The sequence below is a fragment of the Dermacentor silvarum genome, chromosome 10, assembly GCF_013339745.2.
Source record: "Dermacentor silvarum isolate Dsil-2018 chromosome 10, BIME_Dsil_1.4, whole genome shotgun sequence".
In the NCBI taxonomy this organism is placed as follows: Eukaryota; Metazoa; Arthropoda; class Arachnida; order Ixodida; family Ixodidae; genus Dermacentor; species Dermacentor silvarum.
In genome coordinates, this window is record NC_051163.1 from 10,419,902 (window position 1) to 10,440,455 (window position 20,554).

Here is a 20,554-nt window from a genome sequence, read left to right on the forward strand (position 1 = left end):
GATTTTCCAACAAGTTAGGCAGCCAAACGATGATTAGTGACACTGAACGAGGTTCTTCACGTGGTGCCAACGCTCATCTCAGTCTAGATAACCTGTCCTCAGTTTTGCACAATAAACTATGTAGTCAGCTGACACTGAAGTGAAATAAGCAAATGAGTGATTAAATCTATAGCTAGGAGAGTAGTGTACTGCAGGGACTAGTCTATACTGCAGTGATACTAAACCTAATGTCGAAGTAAGACGTTAACCTTCGTGTGTCTTATTCGCTTCTGATGGTCAAAGCAGAAGGACTTCAGTGTCGAGGAACTGGCTAATGGTATTTTATTGCGATAGCAATTATATGGACACTCAAAAGCAGATTTCTGCCGTCGGCGTCGCCGTCGCCGTCGCCGTCGCCGTCGCCGTGAGGTTCCGTATGACGTCATTTGGAGAAGAAATCGTCGCCGCGCGCCGAACGCTGTATGTGCGAGTGAAAGGGCGCGAGGGGCGCCTCTTTCACGGGGAGTGAACGCACGGCGGAGAACAAACGCGCGTTCTGCGCCGTGCTCGCTTAAGGGCTGCAGAAGTAGGCGTCTCTGTTCTCCTTCACAATCACCATGTATGTAGAGCAAACGCGCCTTCTTCAGACGAGCGAGAGGCCGTGGGGGAGGGGGAGGGAAGGGAGGCGACGTTTAGCTGCGGAACGCAGTGCCTATTTATATCAGAGGCTCCGGCAACAGTCACCAACGCCGCACGCATTTTGAGCGAACGCGGGCAAAACGCCGTTGGCGTCGACAACAGTTCTGCGTGTTGCCGATGCTGCTGATTTTATATAGTGCGCGTAGTTGGTTCAAGGTCTAAATGAACTGGAAGAAAGCCATAACGATACACCGAATAGAAATGTATAACTGAAGAAACGTCACTGGGTGAAGCACTATTGCACTGATATGTTCACGAACAGAGCACAGGAAACGTACTGGTCTCGTCTTCTGTATTATATCACATCCACTCATTCTGCTTAAGTTTAGGCAACCAAACATGCCTCATTCCCTAAGTATCAGAGGACAACGAACACTTGTGGTAATAAAATTACTCACCAGGAATCTTTAATGATATTAGTGCGCGACCACTTCGCGTATCGTTGTACCATTGATATATGTAAATGTCGACCACTATAAAGAATGTTTCACTTAGTGCAGCCACAACTTGGCTGCAGGTAACGTTTCTTTGACACATCTTTTCAATAATAGCTCTAAGGCTGGTGTCGAAGCTGCACTGGAAGCTGCACTATGCACTGCACTGGAAATGGGCAACATGCTGGTGGATCCGAGGAGAGTTAAGCAAATAGTTATATGGACAAATAGTTTATTTTGTGTTCTGAAAGTACAGAACAAAGGAGGTGAAAAAAAAGAAAACCCCTGCTCATTATGCATCTTGACAAAGCTCTCACCTCCTAATTACAAAAGCAGCAGTATACAATCAGCAGTACAAGCAGTTGTCTCATAAAAGCATTTCTGCGTTTCACATCTATTTGAATAGGGAAATCAGAGTCGGCGAGCTTGAGCTAAACCTTCCTCTTAAAGCACACCCAAAGCACAGCAGCGGCTTTGTTAAGCATGACCTTTTTCATACATGGTTGAGTACCTACCCTGCTGCTTCTTGCGCGCCTTGTCGCAGATGGCGGGCCTCAGGTGAACGCGGTGACCAGTCTCGGATGAACACCTCAGGCTGCACACGAGCACGCCCAGGCAGGACTTCTTGAGGATGTGCACGTTGTGGTTGTTGGTGTTGCGCATGGCCCAGCCCGAAGCGTGTCGCCGGGCCTCGTCGCAGTCGGGCCGGTACACGTAGCGGCAGTGACCGTCCGCCCACTCCTGGTACTCGTCGAAGCGGCTCACCTGCGCAGCACCAGATACTGCTTCTTCTAGTAGGGTACTATAGGCAAAAGATAGTTCCCAAATGTTTATGTAGTATGTTATGCAGTCAACCCCAAAAGTTTACGGACCAGGGGATCTCAGAAACCGTTCAATTTCCGCGCAACCTGTAGCAGTAGCCAGTAAAACTGCATACGACAATGTTGTTAGCATATTGTAGTCGAGACCCGAAATGCAAATACCAGGCTGCACTATGAGGCTGCGGATATATGCAGCTTTTTCTCAGATTTCATGGTCCGTGATATTGTGTGGTTGACTGTACGGGTATACTTAAAAAAAAAAAAAAAAAAAAACCGCCCAAGCACTCTGTGCAGATGGTTAACCAGCGAAGCTGAAACGTGCGGCCCAGGTGTTTGGCAGTGGGTTAATCGCGACGCTGTATTGAAGCGTTTCTCAATTATTGGTTACATGTTTGTGTTTCTAGTGGAACGCAAGCGCCAATGGCGGGCGGATACTGCTAACCACGACGCCGAGCTAACTCGTGATATCGAACGCATGCGACAACGGCGAGCCGAGGAGGCGGCGTTGTGGGCTGCGACGGTTGCGACGTTTCGTCGCAACCGAAGCCAAAGTGCCGCTCGAGAAACTCCCAGAGAAAGCGGGCGTTGGCCCCGGCGAACGTCGTTCTCTAGCGCGCGCGCCATTGGCAGCACTGTTAGTGACGTCGTTCTCTGCGTCATACCTGCTATGCCAGCAACGCCGGCTTCTCGGCTCACCATTGTCGCATGCGTTCGATATCTCGAGTTAGCTCGGCGTCGTGGTTAGCAGCATCCGCCCAACATTGGCGCTTGCGTTCCACTTCGCCATTTCAACGTGGATGTTTCGTCCCAGGAAGCCAAAGTGCCGCTCGAGAAACTCCCGCCGAAAGCCGGCGTTGGCCCCAGTGAACGTGCTCCCACCATTGCCACGTTGACGCTGTTCTGCCCGCAACGCCGCCTCCTCGGCTCGCCGTTGTCGCATGCGTTCGCGAGTTATAACTGCTCGGCGTCGTGGTTAGCAGCATCCGCCCGCCATATGACCTTGCGTTCCACTTTGCGATTTCAACGTGGACGTTTCGTCGCAGCCGAAGCCAAAGTGCCAGTCGAGAAACTCCCGCCGAAAGTGGGCGTCGCCGTTGTCGCATGCGTTCGATATCTCGAGTAAGCTAGGCGTCGTGGTTAGCAGCATCCGCCCTTCATTAGCGCTTGCGTTCCACTAGAAACATAAGCATGTAACCAATAATTGAGAAACGCTTCAGTACAGCGTCGGGATTAACCCACTGCTCCACACCGGGGCCGCACGTTTCAGCTTCGCTGGTTAACCATCTGTACGGATTGCTTAGGCGGTGTTTTTTCCTTTCTCCTAGCCATATACAGCTTTCGCTGTAATACCATCCATGCACTCGTCTGTGAAACTGTGAAATACGGTGTGTGTTCTCGGACAAATTGAAGTACTTGTGTTTACGCGTAGAAGTGTTTACATGCTCATCCTATGTGGGTTCCCAGACTCATGTGCAAAGCTTTGTGTTAATGCTGACTGACTTTATTTTGTGATATATTTGTGACACATTTCACTCACAACATCAGTGATCAGGCTTTATTTCCATTTATGCGCTGCGATTATTACGTCTTGAAATAAAACGTCAAAACATGAAAGCATCGAAAATGAGCACATTTCTAGCGATAACAAAAGAGGGAAGTGCAATGAGCCAGGGTGCGGCTGTGTAAGAAAAACATCCGCTTGTGCTTCTTTTAATCATTGTTTTGTGTACCCAACCTGAAAGAAGCTATGGAAATGTTGTAGCCTCTCTTGTCAGATTTGTCTTGTATCGTCACGTTAGTTGTAATGTACTATAACAATGCATGCGGTGCCACAAGTTATTAAAATGTAACAGTGTTTGAAATAGAGTTACCTTTGAAGTTATAGACAGGGTTTTTTTTTCTCTATGCACATTATTTGGCCTGGGCGCATTATTTGACTAAAAGGGCAAGTCTATAGGAGGGCCAAGCAGTTACACTACGTCTATAGACTGGAATGATAGAAAGGTGAACTAGTTCAGAGGGATTCATTTCAGAAAACGATGGGCGTGCAGGCACGGACACCAAGTATAGAGGGAAACGTTTCTGTTTCCGCTTACTTGTGTCCGTGTCATCACGCTTCCTCTTTCTAACATGAATTTATAGACCATCTACAGCCAGCATAAATTCTCTACGCGTGTCTATAATTGCTAACTATGAAGGCGGCAACGGCGCTTTAGCGTTTTGAATGTTCGTCTTCTAACTCCCATTCCCAGTTGTCCTCAATGCGATCTTGGTCATTCCATGCAGTCAAATCAGCGCCAAGGAAGAGAAAGCTGGAACAGCCGACAAAGCACTCGGCAGAATGCGGCCAGGTAAAAAGCGAACGATGCATCGAGTTTGCCAACAAGCTCAATGAATGGATCAGTGAATAGCACGGAACGGTGAAATGTATGGAACGCAGAAATCGCACCGATCAAACGGAGAACAGGCATTGTGTGTGTGTGTGTGTTTTCACCGACTTGTCGTTAGGCAGTATCTGAAGTCGATGTCTCGTCGCCTTGAACGTATGACGGCTTTGACGAAAGCCTCCTGTCAAATGCGTATTTATCACCGGCTGGGTCGCTCCGCCTGACAAAACCGGCAGGATAGAGCCGGTCCATAGAAGGCATTGGACAGATATCGCACGATGTTTGCAAACCGCGGAGCCCGCAGCCCCACCTTTCCTGTCCTCTGAGATGTTTGCACTATTCATTGAGTTTAAATAGCGTCAAGGTAGTCAATTGCCGGATTTACAATAACCGGATTTGCGGTAGCCAGAAAGGGGACTCGATCACGGACCGGCAAAGGCATAGTTGAAGATGGCACAAAAACGCGCGTATAGCAGCAGTCGCGACTTTATTTGCTTTCAACGCCTGCAATATCGTATTGTTACTGGTTCACCGTTAACGACTGTATGATAACATCCTTAGTCGACATGTCTTGTACCCGACTTTTTTCGGAAATAATGTAGTTGTCATTTATATGGTTTTTATGTATGGCTGCCGTTCAATTTGTTATTGTGTATATGCACCTCGAATCTGAATTCCGCTGCGATTTGCATTCGACGTGTGTCATCATGTGACTAATTATTTTTATCTAAAGCATAAACGGTATTAGAAGATGGAGGCTTGCATAGGAAACACAAGAGAACAGCGGAAGGGGAACTCAGATTCCGTTGACTATGTTTGGGTAAAATAAGGTGTCTTCGTATAAGGCTACAGCGATCATTCATCGCAAGAGAGAGAGAGAGATAGACAGAAGAAAGGGGAAAGGCAGGGAGGCCAACTAGAGGGGAAGATCCGGTTTGCTACCCTATGCTGGGGAGAGAGAGGAGCGCGAGGTAAGTGACATGAATTCATCGCAAGAGATGACACAGCAGCCAATGGTGGAGAAAAGGCTGCGAAACTTTGATACCTCACTGAGGCATCTTTTTACCTTATACCTTATGTTTGCTACAGATCAATGTGACAGCCATATTTTGCTGTCATTAAGGGCTTTAAGGCACTTTCATGCTGCATGTTGCTGGTTTTCGCCTGAAGCACCTTCACATTTATGGGAGTGTGGACCTTTGATTGTGGCCACTTCGATGAGTGCAAAAGCACGGAGACGTTTATATAGCGTTAACTTGAAGGCCCGTTAATTCAATTTGTGTGAATATTGTAAATGGCTTCACACGTAAACGTGCATAGCACGGCACAAGATTGGTGTGCACGTTACCAACTGGTGCGAATCCGCCAAAAATCTCAAGAGGACTTGTCAACATCTTCAGCTCACGGCAGCTGATCGGGGTTCGGGGGTAATGAAAAATTGAGAATCTGAGCAAAAACGTTTGCGGCTCCTTTTAAAAAAGAGATCACGCATCTTCTTTTTCTCCAAAACAAGTATGATATATACTGCACTAAATTCAACGAAAAGTGCAAGAGAGAGATAGGAGAAAGCGCTGCATTGTCCTATGCCCCTTTTCTCGTTATATTTTTAAACATTCTTTGCATTTAAAACGCAGTTCGTTGTTGAGCATGAACCAACTAATCCGCAATAGAGTACTCTCTTTTCCCAAATTACAAATCGCAACCGAGAACGTGACTTCATCGACCAGTTTCGGTCACTGAGTGGCTATATATATAACGTTTTGCTGCTGAGTACGAGGTCATGGGTTCGGTTCTCGGCCGCGGAGGCCACATGTCGGTGGAAGCGCTGTATACATACATGCACTCGTAGCTGTAAGTGGATGTTGAAGCATAACACGTTGTGAATGTTCATTAGAATGTCTTCTGCACGGTGTCCCTCATAGTACTGCGCTGCTCCCGGACGTTAAGCGCCGATTGTTAAGATTGACAAGATTTTACACCAGTTAAGAGTCACCAGTCAAGAGAGTTTACACCAGTTAAGAGTGACAACGCGACGAAGAAACCTTTTTTCCTGCTCCAGGGAATCTTCAATCAAAGCTAACAACTTCTTGCCGCACCAGAAGCATGTTTACGCGTCACATTTGGCATGACATTGGCGAACCGCGTTTGTTTCCCATTCTAAACTTTGAGCATCAATTGGAAGCTTCCAGAAAGACACGTGTAAGCGTTGTGGCGGGCTGTTTTTTTTTTTTTTCCGCACTCCCGACGTCACCGACAGTTCCCGGACTGTTTCGGTGTCCACCGAAGTTGTCGCTTAACGTCATCCCCCTTCAACCCGCAGTGACGCAAAACGAAGCTGCCGGGTGATTTCATCGTATGATCTCCCCAGGGATTACAACCGGTCCTCCAACCACTAAACCTATATAAGGCAATGGGAAGCTCGGAGGGGAGCAGTGTGGAAAGGACCAAGGTTGACGGGGTCAGACCCCATTGTTAGAGGAGTGCGGGGAGCGTCCGCCGCGGCGCCAAACGGTGGCGGCGGATCGGAACAATGCGTGGGCGCGCGATGGGAATCGCGCCATCAGTGGCACGAACAGAATGGTCCGATACGAGGCGCGACAAGCAGTGGGAGAGCCGTCGACAAACTGTCACCCAAAACCTCGGTGCGCTCGCCTCTCCTCCGGGGTCGCCGCACATTGGAGGTCGTATACTGACATTCACAGAGTCACACCGAACTTCGCTGTCGCCGGTACATCTCGGCATGCGAATCGTCGTTGCTGACTTTTTTTGTTATTTGCATGTCCGTATTGGTCAGTGTTGGTCCTTGGTCAGTGCATGGAGTGTTGGCCTGCTTGTGTATATATAAGACTTGTCGTTGTCGGTATAGCTGCCCAGGAATGTGGGAGAGAGAGAGAAAGAGAGATAAATGAGATGCGAAAGGCAGGGAGGTTAACCGGAAGATAGATATCCAGTTTGCTGGTGACTATTATGGCTACGAGGTTTTCAGCGACGAGAAGAACCGTTCTCGACATCTGCTGTGCAAGTAAACACGAATATTCTGCATGTCAGTATGTGTAGTTAGTCAGTCACAACATGTAATAAACGAACGTGTCATAATAGCCGGCTGATTGCTGGAAGGCGAGATTACATATGTTTTAGGACCATGCGGATTTTTAATGCTCTTGTTGCGCGGTAACTAAGTGACAGACTGGTTCGACCTACTACGAACGATGTTACTTTGTACAAACTTGCAAAAGAAGTTATCAACGGCGGCTTACGAGCATTCTTGGAAAGAAAAGTCCATAACAAACCACATACATTGAAAATTGGAACATGAGAATAACATTGAACATAAACTGACTTGGCAGGGATCGGTGGGAAGGAAACAGGCATTACGCAAAGGGGCAGATTACTCATGGGTTTTCACTGGGACGCGAGAAGAGATTCAAGTTGAGAGGAGCAGGTAATATATAACGCATACCGGCGGCCTGTTATTGCGATACAATGGGTGTCAAGGAAATACACGCAGACGGCAGTCGGAGGCGTTCTAGAAACTAGGTGGGGTGGTGAGATTAATCAATTTGCGGATCAGAGAGCGGTGCTCTCTGACAGAGGATTTGATCCACTTCAGAATTAATTATGCTAATAAAGGCATGCTCATTGTGTGATTCCAATAACAATGCAGCGTCTTCACAGGAACGCAAGACAAAACATTGAATAAGACAAATATGGCGAGTTGACAAGAACGCATGAAAGAAAACAGCGCTAAACAAAACGAGGACGTAATAGAATTAGCAACACGAGTGTTGGTGCGTTGCTTGCAATCATGCATGCACGGAATGCGATCCTACGGGTTCAACTGCTTAAAGTATTTTGCCTCTTAAAAGAGTGTCTGGTGCTTTGACGAGACTGTTGCGAAGACAAGTTTCACCCGCTACATTCTTTATAAACTATAAAGCACAAAAATATTCACGAAGAACGACTCCCAAAAAACAACAATACGAAAAAAAAAAGAAATGTGTTTACTGATCTTGGTTTTAGGCCCCCATCATGGCCTTGTTGATACAAGGTACACTACGTCGTGGCAACAGAATATCTGCACGCACACGCATCCGAAACGATTGTTTTCACCATCGTATAGAGAGCCGTGCCCGGAAACTGAAGCCACGATTCTAACGCGTCTTCCGCTTCGGCAAGCCAAAGAGCGTGTCGAAAGTTCGCGTTGAAAGACGAGGAGCGTGCGCCAATCGCTCATACATATACTATACACGCTGTTTCTCGCCATACAACTTACAGGGCCATGTTATCGCGCCATCTTCGAAGTGCATCCGCGCGTGAAATGGCCGTATTTTTTTTTTTTTTTTAGAGGCGTTCACGGAATCCGCCAAGTCTTATGCATGCACGCACCCAACGCAAAGTACCATGCAATAAGAGTGCGCGCTCTCTCCGCACTTGTATAGCTGGGCTCCGTTCCACGCATGCGATCGTCGACGACGCGCAGTCAGCGGCCAGCTCGGTTCCTCCCACTTGTCATGGACTGACTGACATGCCCTGCGAAGCCTACCCTTTCGGAATGGTACTTAAATCCCGCTCCCTCTTTTAGACCGCAGAATCCATGCGTCATAACCCGCCGCATGAGCTCCCGCCTCCGTATGGTTCGAGGGAGTATGCAGCGCAAAGTAGCTGCATGCTTGTCTGTCCAGGAACGCGGCACGCGCGAGACAGCTAAGCCTAACCGTGAAGCGACGGACGCTATCATTCCGCGCGTTGCCGACGGCCGAGCTGCTGCTGCTCCTGCGGTCAGTGGTCAAGCTCAGCTGGCTGTCGCGGTCGCGCCCATAGTGGCCCTGCTGCTTCTCCCGCTCCGGCCGTTCACGTAGCCGCTGCAAAACGGCGGCGATGGCTACAACACTCGGGAGGTCGGCACGCCGTGCCGCCCGGCCGGGCGCGTGGATATATGCACATACGTACACAAGACGTAACGACCGGTTGTCGACAGCGGCGTCGTCCATTACGCGCTCGGGCCACCCCTGGGCACACACACGTACGCACGCTTGAGGCCAAGCCGGTATACGCGCTGCCACCGACGACGACGGGTTGGGGTGCGCCGCTCATCGCGCCTTTACTAAGGTCTTCGAGAAAGCCGGGGCGCGCCGCCGCCGCTCGAGACCGTCTCGCGCTTCTGGTTTTCACTTGAGGCGCCGCAGGAGAGCGCTGCGGCGGATCGAGTGTGAAAAGCGAGATGAAGCGTGCGAAGCAAGGGAGCCAGATGAAATGTGCTCAAGAAGAGAGCTGGCTCATGAGTAAGTGAATGTTTGTCTGGGAGGATATACGGCGGAGGCGAGTGTACGCTCGCAGTCTGTTTTCATTTTATTCGCTACAATTCTTCGGTGCTTATGCGAGATAGAAATTAACACGTTTTTATTGTAGCAATTACCCTAAGCGACGTATTATACCAGGTAAATAATTTTCCGGCTGCAAATTTTGTTCTTTGTTCAGGTGCCACTGTGACTATGTTATATATACTTAGCCTAGATTAATGTGCTGTCGCACAACTTCAAGAGGCTGACTACTAACCACGCGATTTTGATCTCTTGCTAAAACATTGACGGTTACTGTAATTTTCTGCATATTGATCTTTAACCCTACCCTTACTACTTGTCGGTTAAGGTCCTCAGATGCTTACTACAAATTGGCCCCAGCGTTACCAAAGAGACGCTTTCATCTGCAAACCATAGGGCGGCGAGGTATTCCCAGTTTATTCTTTGATATAACCCTTCCCTATCTAAACGGGACAGAGGTACACAGGAAGGTGGAAGTGCCCAGCAGATGGTCGAACAAGGGATGCCTTTGGGGCCAATGTTTCGACAAGAGGAATTGCGTTCATTCGAGGTCTCGGAACAGCAAGAAACGCGAGTAACATTGTCCAGGCTCGTCCGTGGCACACAGAACAATGTGCGCATTGAGAGAGGAATCTTTCAAGGCAATGAAAGCTGTCTTTTAAAGCCCTGTAACGGGCCTTGGTTCAAGCACCATACTAAGTGACATTGGATGGATCATGGGTGCCCTGCGTACTCAGTTTGTAGTATACAGGTCTTTCTTCGCCTCCGTTAGATGACGTCGTCTTTGGTGACCGCAGCAGCGTGCAGTCGTAAGCAATATCAGAGGGAACACTGAATCCATTAAGCAACGGTTACTCGTGATGTGCGGACTCGAGTATCACATATGTTAATTAATACCATACTGTAACAAGTACCTGTGCGTGAAGTTAGAACATTGGAGAGTCCTGCACTTATTGTTAGGAAATATTCCTGCACTGTAGCTTTCTGCAAACATTTAAAGGAGGACATTATTTGCTGTTCACAGGTAAAACGAAAATATCATTTCTTGAATCTAAATCAAATCTCATCTAGTAGCTTTCCCATTGCACGACAGCCGTTTTGCAAGGCATGTATAACCTTTCGACAGCAATTCTGGTGTTCTCTTTCGTATTGCTCGAGCACGTATGGTATAGTTGTATATAGCGAGTGTGCATATATAAGTAGCACGCACCTTGGGCACGTGGCTGTCGTTGATGTCCCATTCCGCCTGGTGGCCCGGCCCAGCACTGCAGGCCTGGACCATGGCCGCGCCCCGGTGACCCGTGGTGGCTGCTGGTGCCGCCGGTGGCCCGCTCGTGTCGCTGCCACCGCTGCGCTGCAACTCGACGGCGGACGCTCAGCGCTGCAGAGCGGCAACTCCGCTGTCGCTGCCTGTATGTACGGACAACCGGGAAGGCCTGCCTGCACACTGAGCACCGATTGCGTATTTAGTGAAACAGCCCTCTAATTACCTCCCATTCTTTAAACGGACACTAAAGAGAAACAGAAGATCAATGTAGGCTGTCAAAGGTATTCTCTCGCAATTCCATTTTCGTTAACTTAGCTTCAAGGCGTCGATTTCTTGAAAAAGAAAAAAAAAATGGAAGAGAGAGAGAGAAAGGTAATGAAGGCCAAAGTTCAATTTTCTTGAACCATCACATCGTCGTTAAGTTGGTGTGTCGTCCCTGATTAAAATATATTTTCTCGTATTTGAATTGTTTTGGCTCAGTAAATGTTCTGAAAACCTGCGAAATTCAGACTTTGGCTTCTATAAAATGCAATGTCGTTCATTTTTACCCATAATAAATCTAGCTAGGGCCGGGCAGACGCAATCAGAAGCCATGACGTCACGGTGAACTGGTTCGGGAACTTGAAGGCAACGACGCCACCCGTCTCTGGTTCTTGTGTAGTTTCTGGTTTCCTCCCCGGGAAAGAATGGCTGTTTCTTGTATTATAGAAGGGTAATTAGCTAGTAATTAGTAATTAAACATCTTAACTTATCTCTCTATTTAGTTTCTCTTTAATATCTCTTGCTAGCTTATATTGGGTTCGTCTGACTTTCAGTTTGCTTCCTGCATTATTCTTTTTCTTGCGTTTCTTACCCCTACCGTAGTTGATGTTACGCTACATTCTGCCATTTTGCTGCAACGAAAATATAAAGGGAGGTGTAATCTCTGTATAGTGGTGATGGCTACTGCTTTCCCTTTAAGGATACAGGTAAAACGAAAATATCAGAAATAAAATGAAAAAGAAAAATAAGCAAACAAACAACCACAAAAATTATCACGTACACAACGCGAGCCTACTTAAGCTGTCATTGCCTCACGCGAAGAGTGGCCTCCGTTGCCGAGGCTAGACCAACCAGCGGAGAAGCTACATGACGCACGCTCGCCGAATCATACTTCACCTTCGGACAGCAGCCACGAAGACGACAAACAAGTTGTCACCATGATAAGGGCCCTTATGAACACGTTCCGTGTTCTCCTGACGTCCATACACACTCCGGCGGCTCGAGGTGCGCTTCAGATACTGGATGCGCTGAATCCGGTACTGGCCAGTCTTGAGAAGCACCATGGCTGCTCCTCTGCACTCGTTCCTTAAACAAGTCAAGGAAGCGTTTATCTTCCAGTGGAATGCCCGTGGCCTTAAGTCCCGCATTTCGGACTTTCGTGCCTTTGTTTTTAAGAACAAATTTCCAATCATCGTTATTTGTGAGCCAAACATTGATAGCGCGATACGTTTATCAGGATATGAAGCTTTCATGTCTGGCACCTGTAGCGACCGCAGCAAAGTCATCGTTTACATCAGATGTGATTTCACTTATGTGTTACACCCAGTGGCACCTGATGACGACAACCAGTACGTATGCTTGACCGTAAAATGCAAGAACGTCACACTCACGCTCGTAGGTGCCTACATTTCACCTTCGAGCCGATTTAACAACGCAAGACTAAGTGCAATTTTAAAATCGACACCTGGACCGTGGATTATTACCGGCGATTTCAATGCGCATCATCCGCTATGGGGAAGTTTAAAGATGGATTGCCGAGGACGACATGTACTAGCCTTCGCGTCGAACCATGCACTCTGCTGCCTAAATGATGGAAGTCCCACTTTTCTGCGGGGATTGACTTACAGCAGCTGCCTGGACTTAACTTTTGTTTCAAGATCCCTCAGTAGCAGTGTGAAATGGTTCCCGGACAACGAAACGCATGGTAGTGACCATGTTCCAACATATGTTAAGGTCGAAGGCATCGGCAAGTCACACTGCACCACAGTTCAACGCATCGACTGGCCGAAGTACACGCTCCTCATGGAGCAGATGTGTGAAAATTCTCAGAACTGTGTGCCTGGAAACATCGAGGAGCTAATTAATGACGCTGCTCAAAAGGCCACAAGCGTTTTTAGGCCTACACCAAAATTTTGTGAATTCGAAGCGGAATTGGAACGCCTCCGAGCAATTCGCCGTCGCGCTGAACGACGCTACCGGCGCACCAAGTCCATCTACGACTTAAGGGAGTCGAGACGCATACAGAAGAAGATCCAGCGTCGGATCAACTTACTGCAGTCTCTAAGGTGGAAGAGTTTCTGTGATTCTCTTGACCCCCATAAACCCCTGTCATATATATGGAGGACGGTGCGCGGTCTTCGAACATCGCCGCAACAGCGCCACCCCTTCAAATGCCTGGCTCTCTACCAAGGTCGCCGAGAGATCGACGTAGCGGAGGACTTCTGTTTGAAGGTTGCCGGCCAACCGTCCTCGTTCACCGCGCATGATTCCTATGACGTTCCCATCTCGAGGGATTCTCGTATGGACAATCTGTTTTCGACCGAGGAGTTGCAAGCGGCATTGGCAGCGTGCAGACGTTCCTCATCGCCTGGACCTGACGGGGTGACGTACGCAGCTCTTGCCAACCTCGGTCAAACAGCTCGGCAAGCTCTTCTGGACGTGTACAATAATTCGTGGCGTGAAGGAGTGGTTCCTGCTGTATGGAAGTCCAGCCGCCTTGTGCCTCTGCTCAAACCAGGCAAATCACCTCTAGACGTGGCGTCGTATCGTCCCATTGCTCTGGCCAGTTGTCTAGGAAAGGTGATGGAGAGGATGGTGCTTACACGTCTGGAGTGGTACTTAGAGCGATACGAGATATACCCTGACGCTATGGCAGGCTTCCGACGCGGACGTTCTTCTATAGACAACGTCATAGATCTTGTCTCGTCGGTTCAGCACGAAAAAACCCTAAAGAGACTGTCAGCGGCGATGTTCCTGGACGTTAAAGGCGCTTATGACAACGTAACTCATCGAGCCATCCTGGACGCTATGGGCGATGTTGGCCTGGGTGGCCTTGTTTTTCGATGGATTATCAGCTATTTGAAGGACAGGTCATTCTTTGTGCAAACAGAGGATGGTATGACATCGCAGCACAACACCTACCGTGGCGTACCGCAAGGTGGAGTCTTGAGCCCCACTCTATTTAATCTAGCGCTCATCGACCTAGTTCATTCCCTTCCGCAATCCGTCCACGTGTCGATCTATGCGGACGATATATGCATTTGGTCATCAGGAGTTACGCGTCCCCAGGTGCGCGCCAGACTCCAAAAAGCGGCCACAGTTACATCAGGTTATCTCCGAGCACGAGGTCTGGAGGTGTCATCGGAGAAGTGCTCCATGGTCGCTTTCACGCGCAAAGCAATGAGACCGTATGTTGTCAAAATTAATGGACAGCCAATCATCTACGAGAAGACGCACCGTTTTCTAGGAGTGACAATCGATCGAGACCTCTCCTGGAGTCCTCATATCTCCTACCTAAAAAAGAAGCTGACCATGGTAACCCATGTTCTCAGATTTCTCGCGGGAAAGTCATGGGGTGCATCTGTGAGGGCGATGCTCCAACTCTATAATGCACTCTTCCTGGGTCTCCTACGCTATAGCTTACCTGTACTGAGTGGGACCGGTAAGACCAACCTCCGGGTCCTCCAGTCTGTGCAAGCTCAAGCTCTGAGAATATGTCTTGGCCTTCCCAGGTGTGCATCCACGGCAGCAACAATAGCCATCGCGCATGATCACCCTATCACTACGTACATTCAAGTCGATGCTTTAAGGATGCACATCCGGCACTTCGCCCGACTTCCATCGCATCATCTCGCCTCCCTTCCTGCCAGTCGACCTCGTTCAGCGTTTAGCAGGATTATTGCCGCCAGCCATGGAACTTTACCGTCGAACTTCACGCCTGCAGCACGACCATCTCTACCACTGTGGTGCCTGCATCCAATCCAAGCCCTTCTTGTAATTCCCGGTATCAGAAAGAAAACGGACATGTCGTCATTCGCCCTCAAACAAACCGTGCTTTCATTCATGCATGAAAAGCACAGAGAACGCACCCACGTTTTCACGGACGGTTCTGTCTCCTCCAAAAGTTCAGCTGGAGCAGTGGTAATTCCCGTAAAATCTGTCACCATCCAATTCAAGACGTCTCACACTACATCATCGACGGCTGCAGAACTCGCAGCTATCCGTGCTGCTCTGGAGTTTATTGGCCCCAAATCGTCACAGTCATGGTCCATCTTTTGTGACTCGAAGGCAGCTCTCCAGTGCCTGCTGTCCCCTTTCAACCACGGACCTAACGCACAATTAGTAGCAGACATCCGACTACTTCACCATCACGCAACCGACAAGGGGCACAACATCATCTACCAGTGGATACCAGGTCACTGCGGAATTTCGGGAAATCACAGTGCGGATGACGCTGCCCGATCGGCCCACGATGGTGCCCCTATTGTATCCATACCACTGTCGAGAACAGACGCAGCCACAAAACTTCGTTCCCTCGCACGCGAGCTTACGCAGACTCTGTGGAACACCAGTGACTTCAGCAACGCACGCCTCCACAGATTGGATCCATGTCTGCAACTCCGTCTTCCACCAGGGTTACCACGAGCGGAAGCAACACTTCTGTGCCGCCTGTGGCTCGGCGTCGCATTCACGAACGCCTATTCCTTCCGCATTGGAATGGCTGACAGCCCTGCTTGCGACAACTGTGGCCGCGAGGAGACAATCAAGCACCTACTCTGTGACTGTCCCCGCTACAATGTGGCAAGAAAAGTGCTCGCGACTGCGCTTGAAAAACTGGACAATCGCCCCCTCACAGAAGAAAAAGTTTTAGGACACTGGTGTAGACGGACTTCGGCACTCAAGGCCTTAAGGGCTCTGCTGAAGTTTTTAAAGGCTTGTGAATTGTGCGACCGGCTTTGAACGTTGTAGCGCGTAGGGTCGCGTTATTGCGCAAATTTTCTTACTTCAATGTTTTTTTTTTTTTCCTTCTATCATCTTTTATTCCCTTTGCCCCTTTCCCCAGTACAGGGTAGCAAGCCGGTATTCACACTGGCTAACCTCCTTGTCTTTCTTTCTCTTTCTCTCTCTCTCTCTTAAGCTCCCTCATCGTATGAGAACAGGATGGGTTGATGTGGTCCGAAGCATCCGAGCCCACCGAACGTGATGGAAATACGCGTGGTTATTACCTAGCCGTCCATACAGAGACCAGCACCATCCCAGATCTGCGGTGTTGAACCATATATCGATTTTCTTTTAAAAGTTTTTCTTCTGCAAATCTATTGTTTCATATAATTTGACCCCTTATTCTCTTTCACACCGTGTATGGAGATGGTTGTGGACATTTGTCAGGCATTTGGTACGCAAAGCACCGCTTTCGCCCACAAATTTCTCCATAACATTGATGGAATGTATGCATTGTTGCTCTTGTTGTTCTTCTTCGTCTCCTTCTTCTTCTTCTTCTTCTTCTTATTATTATTATTATTATTAGTAGTACACTCTAAGAAGAAAAGGAGGAAATGGGGTATTGAGGTTACTCCTTTAGGGGAGGAACTGATCTGCCACAACCATTCCTCCCTTTAGGGGGTAAGTGAGAGGGGATGAACTGTTACTCCCCATGCGGAGGACTAACAGTTGCTCTTTTCCGATGCTCCTCAAGGGAGTAACGGTTATTCGTTCCGGTGCTACTCGAAGATGGAATTAATTAAATTAACCATTTATTCGCTAATAAAAAAATTACCTGGGCGAAAAAAAAAAACGCACCGGCAAGTAGGATTCGAACTCACGTCCTCTCGCTTACAAGTAAAGTACTCTAACCACTTCACCATGGCAGCTCGGTTGACAAGTCAGGTTACCGAGTCGAGGTTAACCAGCTTAACGCAGGTGCGGCAATAACAGAAGAGACTCGGCATTTGGTGTATGCTATGCCGGGAGAGTCTAACGTTGCGCATACTTACAAATCTAAGCGACTACATAAAGAAAGCTGCCCGATTATTCTTACGGTGACTTAAACTGAGACATTACGTGATCTTCGTGTATATAGCGAGCGCAAACGGGGCACGCAAGACGACAGAGGACAATTTCTCTATCGCTTAGCGTGCCCCTTTTGAGCTACACATCGCTTCAGTTAAGTTTATAATCTCCTTGCAACGAAAGGAACTCCTTAGGTACTACTGGCCAAGAAAATCTGGCAATCCATTTGACTTGCGCGCTTAATGCGTATCGTTCACTTATGGTGTGCACGCACACGAAGTGCACGGCTCTTCAGATTCCACCTTTTAAATTTCAGGCAATTTTCTCACGAAGATGCAAAGTGCTGCTTTACATCTAGTTCAGATAGACAGTACACGAACTTCCAACTATTCATGATATATAGACAATACCGCGTTCGCCGCATCACTCGACGAGACGGACGAAAACAGCAAAGTGCATGGGGAGTAACTGTTGCAGTTCGTCCTCGCCGTTGCTCTCTTTCGGACCAGGGATCGTACACTTACTCTCCAAAATTTGCACACGCCACGCACACTCCTGCAGTTACTCCTTTGAGGGACGAAAGTGCCGTTTTTTGGACTAACTGTGCAGTTACTCCCGTTTTCCCCGGAATACTTCTTAGAGTGTAGTAGTGTCAGCAGTACCAATAGTAGTAGTAGTAGTAGTAGTAGTAGTAGTAGTAGTAGTAGTAGTAGTAGTAGTAGTAGTAGTAGTAGTAGTAGTAGTAGTAGTAGTAGTAGTAGTAGTAGCAGCAGCAGCAGCAGGATCAGCTAATACTATACTATTTAAATATCTTTTCACTTTCACTGTAATCAAAAGAGTACAAGTGTCTCGCTCGAGAGCGCCTATCGGCTGCCTTGACCAATGCGTCGCAATGGCAGCCGCGCGAACACCTAAAGCACGTTTTACCGCCACGCGCACGTCCCAGACAAATTTCGCACCGACCTTCCACGCACGAGCAGCGATTATATCCGCCGGGCTTCCGACGAACGTGATAATTTCAGTCGCGACAGATGCACCGCATCGCGTACATCCTGCTCGCACGTTCTGGCGAACACAACAATAGGCACGCTACACACGCTGACCGATGCTTCTTCGACGAGACGACTCTAAAGTGCTGCATCATCCACCGAGACCGAGCGTGGAAACGATCCCAAAGATGGAGCTCCGCGGGATGCCAGCGAGTAATGTGCGATAATAGAGCGAAGGCCACGCATGCCTCGCGACTATACACAGTGGACCTATCCCGAGCTTCGCACGCGTGACCCGAACACCGTGCAGTCGTCTCCGTCGATGCACACGATCTCGTTTGCGACGTCTAACTCGCTGCGGTGGCTCGTCGCACGGGTATATTTCACTCCCCTCTCTCCTCCGGCCTCTTCGCTCCATCTGCGGCTTCGGTTCTTCTTTAAATTGCGCGGCTTTGCCCGTGCTGTCGTTTCGTAGCCGCGTCGTGTCGGTCGCTCGGTATATATGGTGCCTCATCTCGCTTGTTGTTTTGTTGTGACGTCGCGGCAGGGCATATATATACATATACAGGGTGTAGTTACGCGGACGAAGTAATGCGAGAGACCTCGTGCGACTGTACAGGCTCTCGGGAAAGGACCGATCCAGTTCAGCGAAAGCATTCCTCGACGGCAGCAACTCTGCGCGTTCGCAAGATGGGCTCAGGTGGCGCGTCACGAAGGCATATTAGCGATATTAGCGACGCGGCTCGCTCTCGCCAAGGCACACCGGGGCCGATGTGCTGCTCGCGAGATTTGATTCACGGTTATTGGAGGGAGAGGGGGAAGGAGCTGGCGCGGCAGCGATCACGACAACGCCTCGGGGCAGTACCACCGCCGCGGAGTCAGGGACGTCGCCTGGCTCTCAACAAAGGTGCGTTCTAAAAGGGCTGGGCGCCAAGTCCCATGCAAGAAACCATTGTTAAATCCTTCCTATAAGATACGAACAGAGAGAGACAGAGAGAGAAGTGGTTACGACGTGGACAGAAATGACTGTTTTGAATTAGCATGAACTCTGAAGTCTATTCGAGGTCTTAAATCGAGACCCCACTCGTACAGGAATTCGCCAATGACATTAAGAACATCCCGTCTACGACGATGGTCCTTCCATAGTACTGAGAGAGCATTTGCGGGCAAAGGGTAGTTGTCAACACTCCACAAATGCTCTGAATCTAAGCTGAATTGTTCAGCTAACTAATCATGGTAGTAAACTTTTGGAATAACGAACACGATTCATTCTTATCGTGAGTGGAGGCTTCATAAGCCAAAACTCACGCAGAAATGCAGATCTGGTGGCGACATAACCTCGGATTTCCACCTCTATATAGCTCCTGATGACGTCTAAGATTCTTGCGGTGTCTGTCCGGCGTTATTTAATTGTTTAGTAGTAACAATACCCCTGTGGTTGATGAGAACCACCACTAAGATCTCGGTTGGTTCTTAACAAGAAACCAGTGCAAGACGATACTACTGCTCAACTAGCATAGATGTATAGTGACGTGCACGGCAGGCGGGATAACTTTTAGTATTCGCTAACAGTTTCAACACAAGCGACATTAAAGCAATAGGTCCCACGCTCTATGCTGCTGGTGTCCAGGTGCGCTAAATGCTTCTATCAAAACAGCGATACGGGCAGCGATGACGTGTTAGGATCGTTCAGCATAATGTAATTAAATATGTACTGCTAGGGCGTTTATTCCGAAAGAAGAATGGCGGAACGGGGTAAGAACGAGCACAGCTGCGCAATATATGCTGAAGAGGAAGAAAAAAGAGAGGGAAAGGCAGGGAGGTTAGCAAGTGTCTAGCAGCCCTGTTCTGGGAAAAGGGGTAATTAGAAATAAATATAATAGAAGGATAAACGAAATAACATAAAAAGTAAAAGAAAGAAGGTGTGCACATAAACACACAGTCTACACGACCTTCAAGGAAAGTAGCAGCGCGTTTTAAGTCTTCTATGTTGAGGACTGTCTGCGCCAGTGTCCCAGAATCTCTTCCTTCGGCAAGGGGTGGAGTAAAGTTTATAAAGCGCAGTCTAGAGCTCTTTTTTATTGCACACTGTAGAGATGGAAGCCACAGAGGAGATGACAGTTCGCAACCGCTGTTGTCGCACGCAAGGTTTACAGTAATTCTGATGAGGGAATAAATAATTATTTGCGAATGCCACACCAAGCCACCGGCGGCACAGAAGTGCTGCTCCAGCTCGTGGTATCCAAGGTGGAAGAAACTTTTGCAGATGCAGATTTAGCAATGGGGTGGCAAATTCTATCTAGCTCCAATGCACCATTGTAAGCTCGCGCGATAGCGAGCTATGACTTGTATAGTCAGATCTGTTCCTGACTGGTGTTGGTACACAAAGGACAGGTCAGGCAGCCTCATCCGCGCTGCCATTACCAGAGATAACACACTGGTTCAGTGCCCACTGCAATAAATTCTCTATAGTGATCAAAAAATACGCAGTTTATCGCTTTCCAAGCAATGCAAGCGTCAGCCCTGCTTCGCCAACGGGGCTGTCACATTGAGCCCTTTTTATGAGAAATGACGCCAAAGATGTGGTGGCGGAAAAAAGTGCCACA

At 48.6% G+C, this 20,554-nt stretch overlaps 1 protein-coding gene across 1 annotated transcript in view; it reads right to left on the reverse strand.

Moving 5' to 3' along the window:
- LOC119466608 (transcription factor glial cells missing 2-like) overlaps window positions 1–11,106 on the reverse strand; it is a 28,643-nt gene extending 17,537 nt beyond the window's left edge. Inside the window, exons 1-2 of the mRNA XM_037727127.2 lie at window positions 10,852–11,106; window positions 1,628–1,877 (exon numbers count right to left, since the gene is read on the reverse strand). Of these exons, the coding sequence (XP_037583055.2) occupies window positions 1,628–1,877; window positions 10,852–10,923 (322 nt within the window). The 5' untranslated portion in view covers window positions 10,924–11,106. The remainder of the gene's footprint in view (window positions 1–1,627; window positions 1,878–10,851) is intronic.
- Window positions 11,107–20,554: the final 9,448 nt, after the last annotated feature.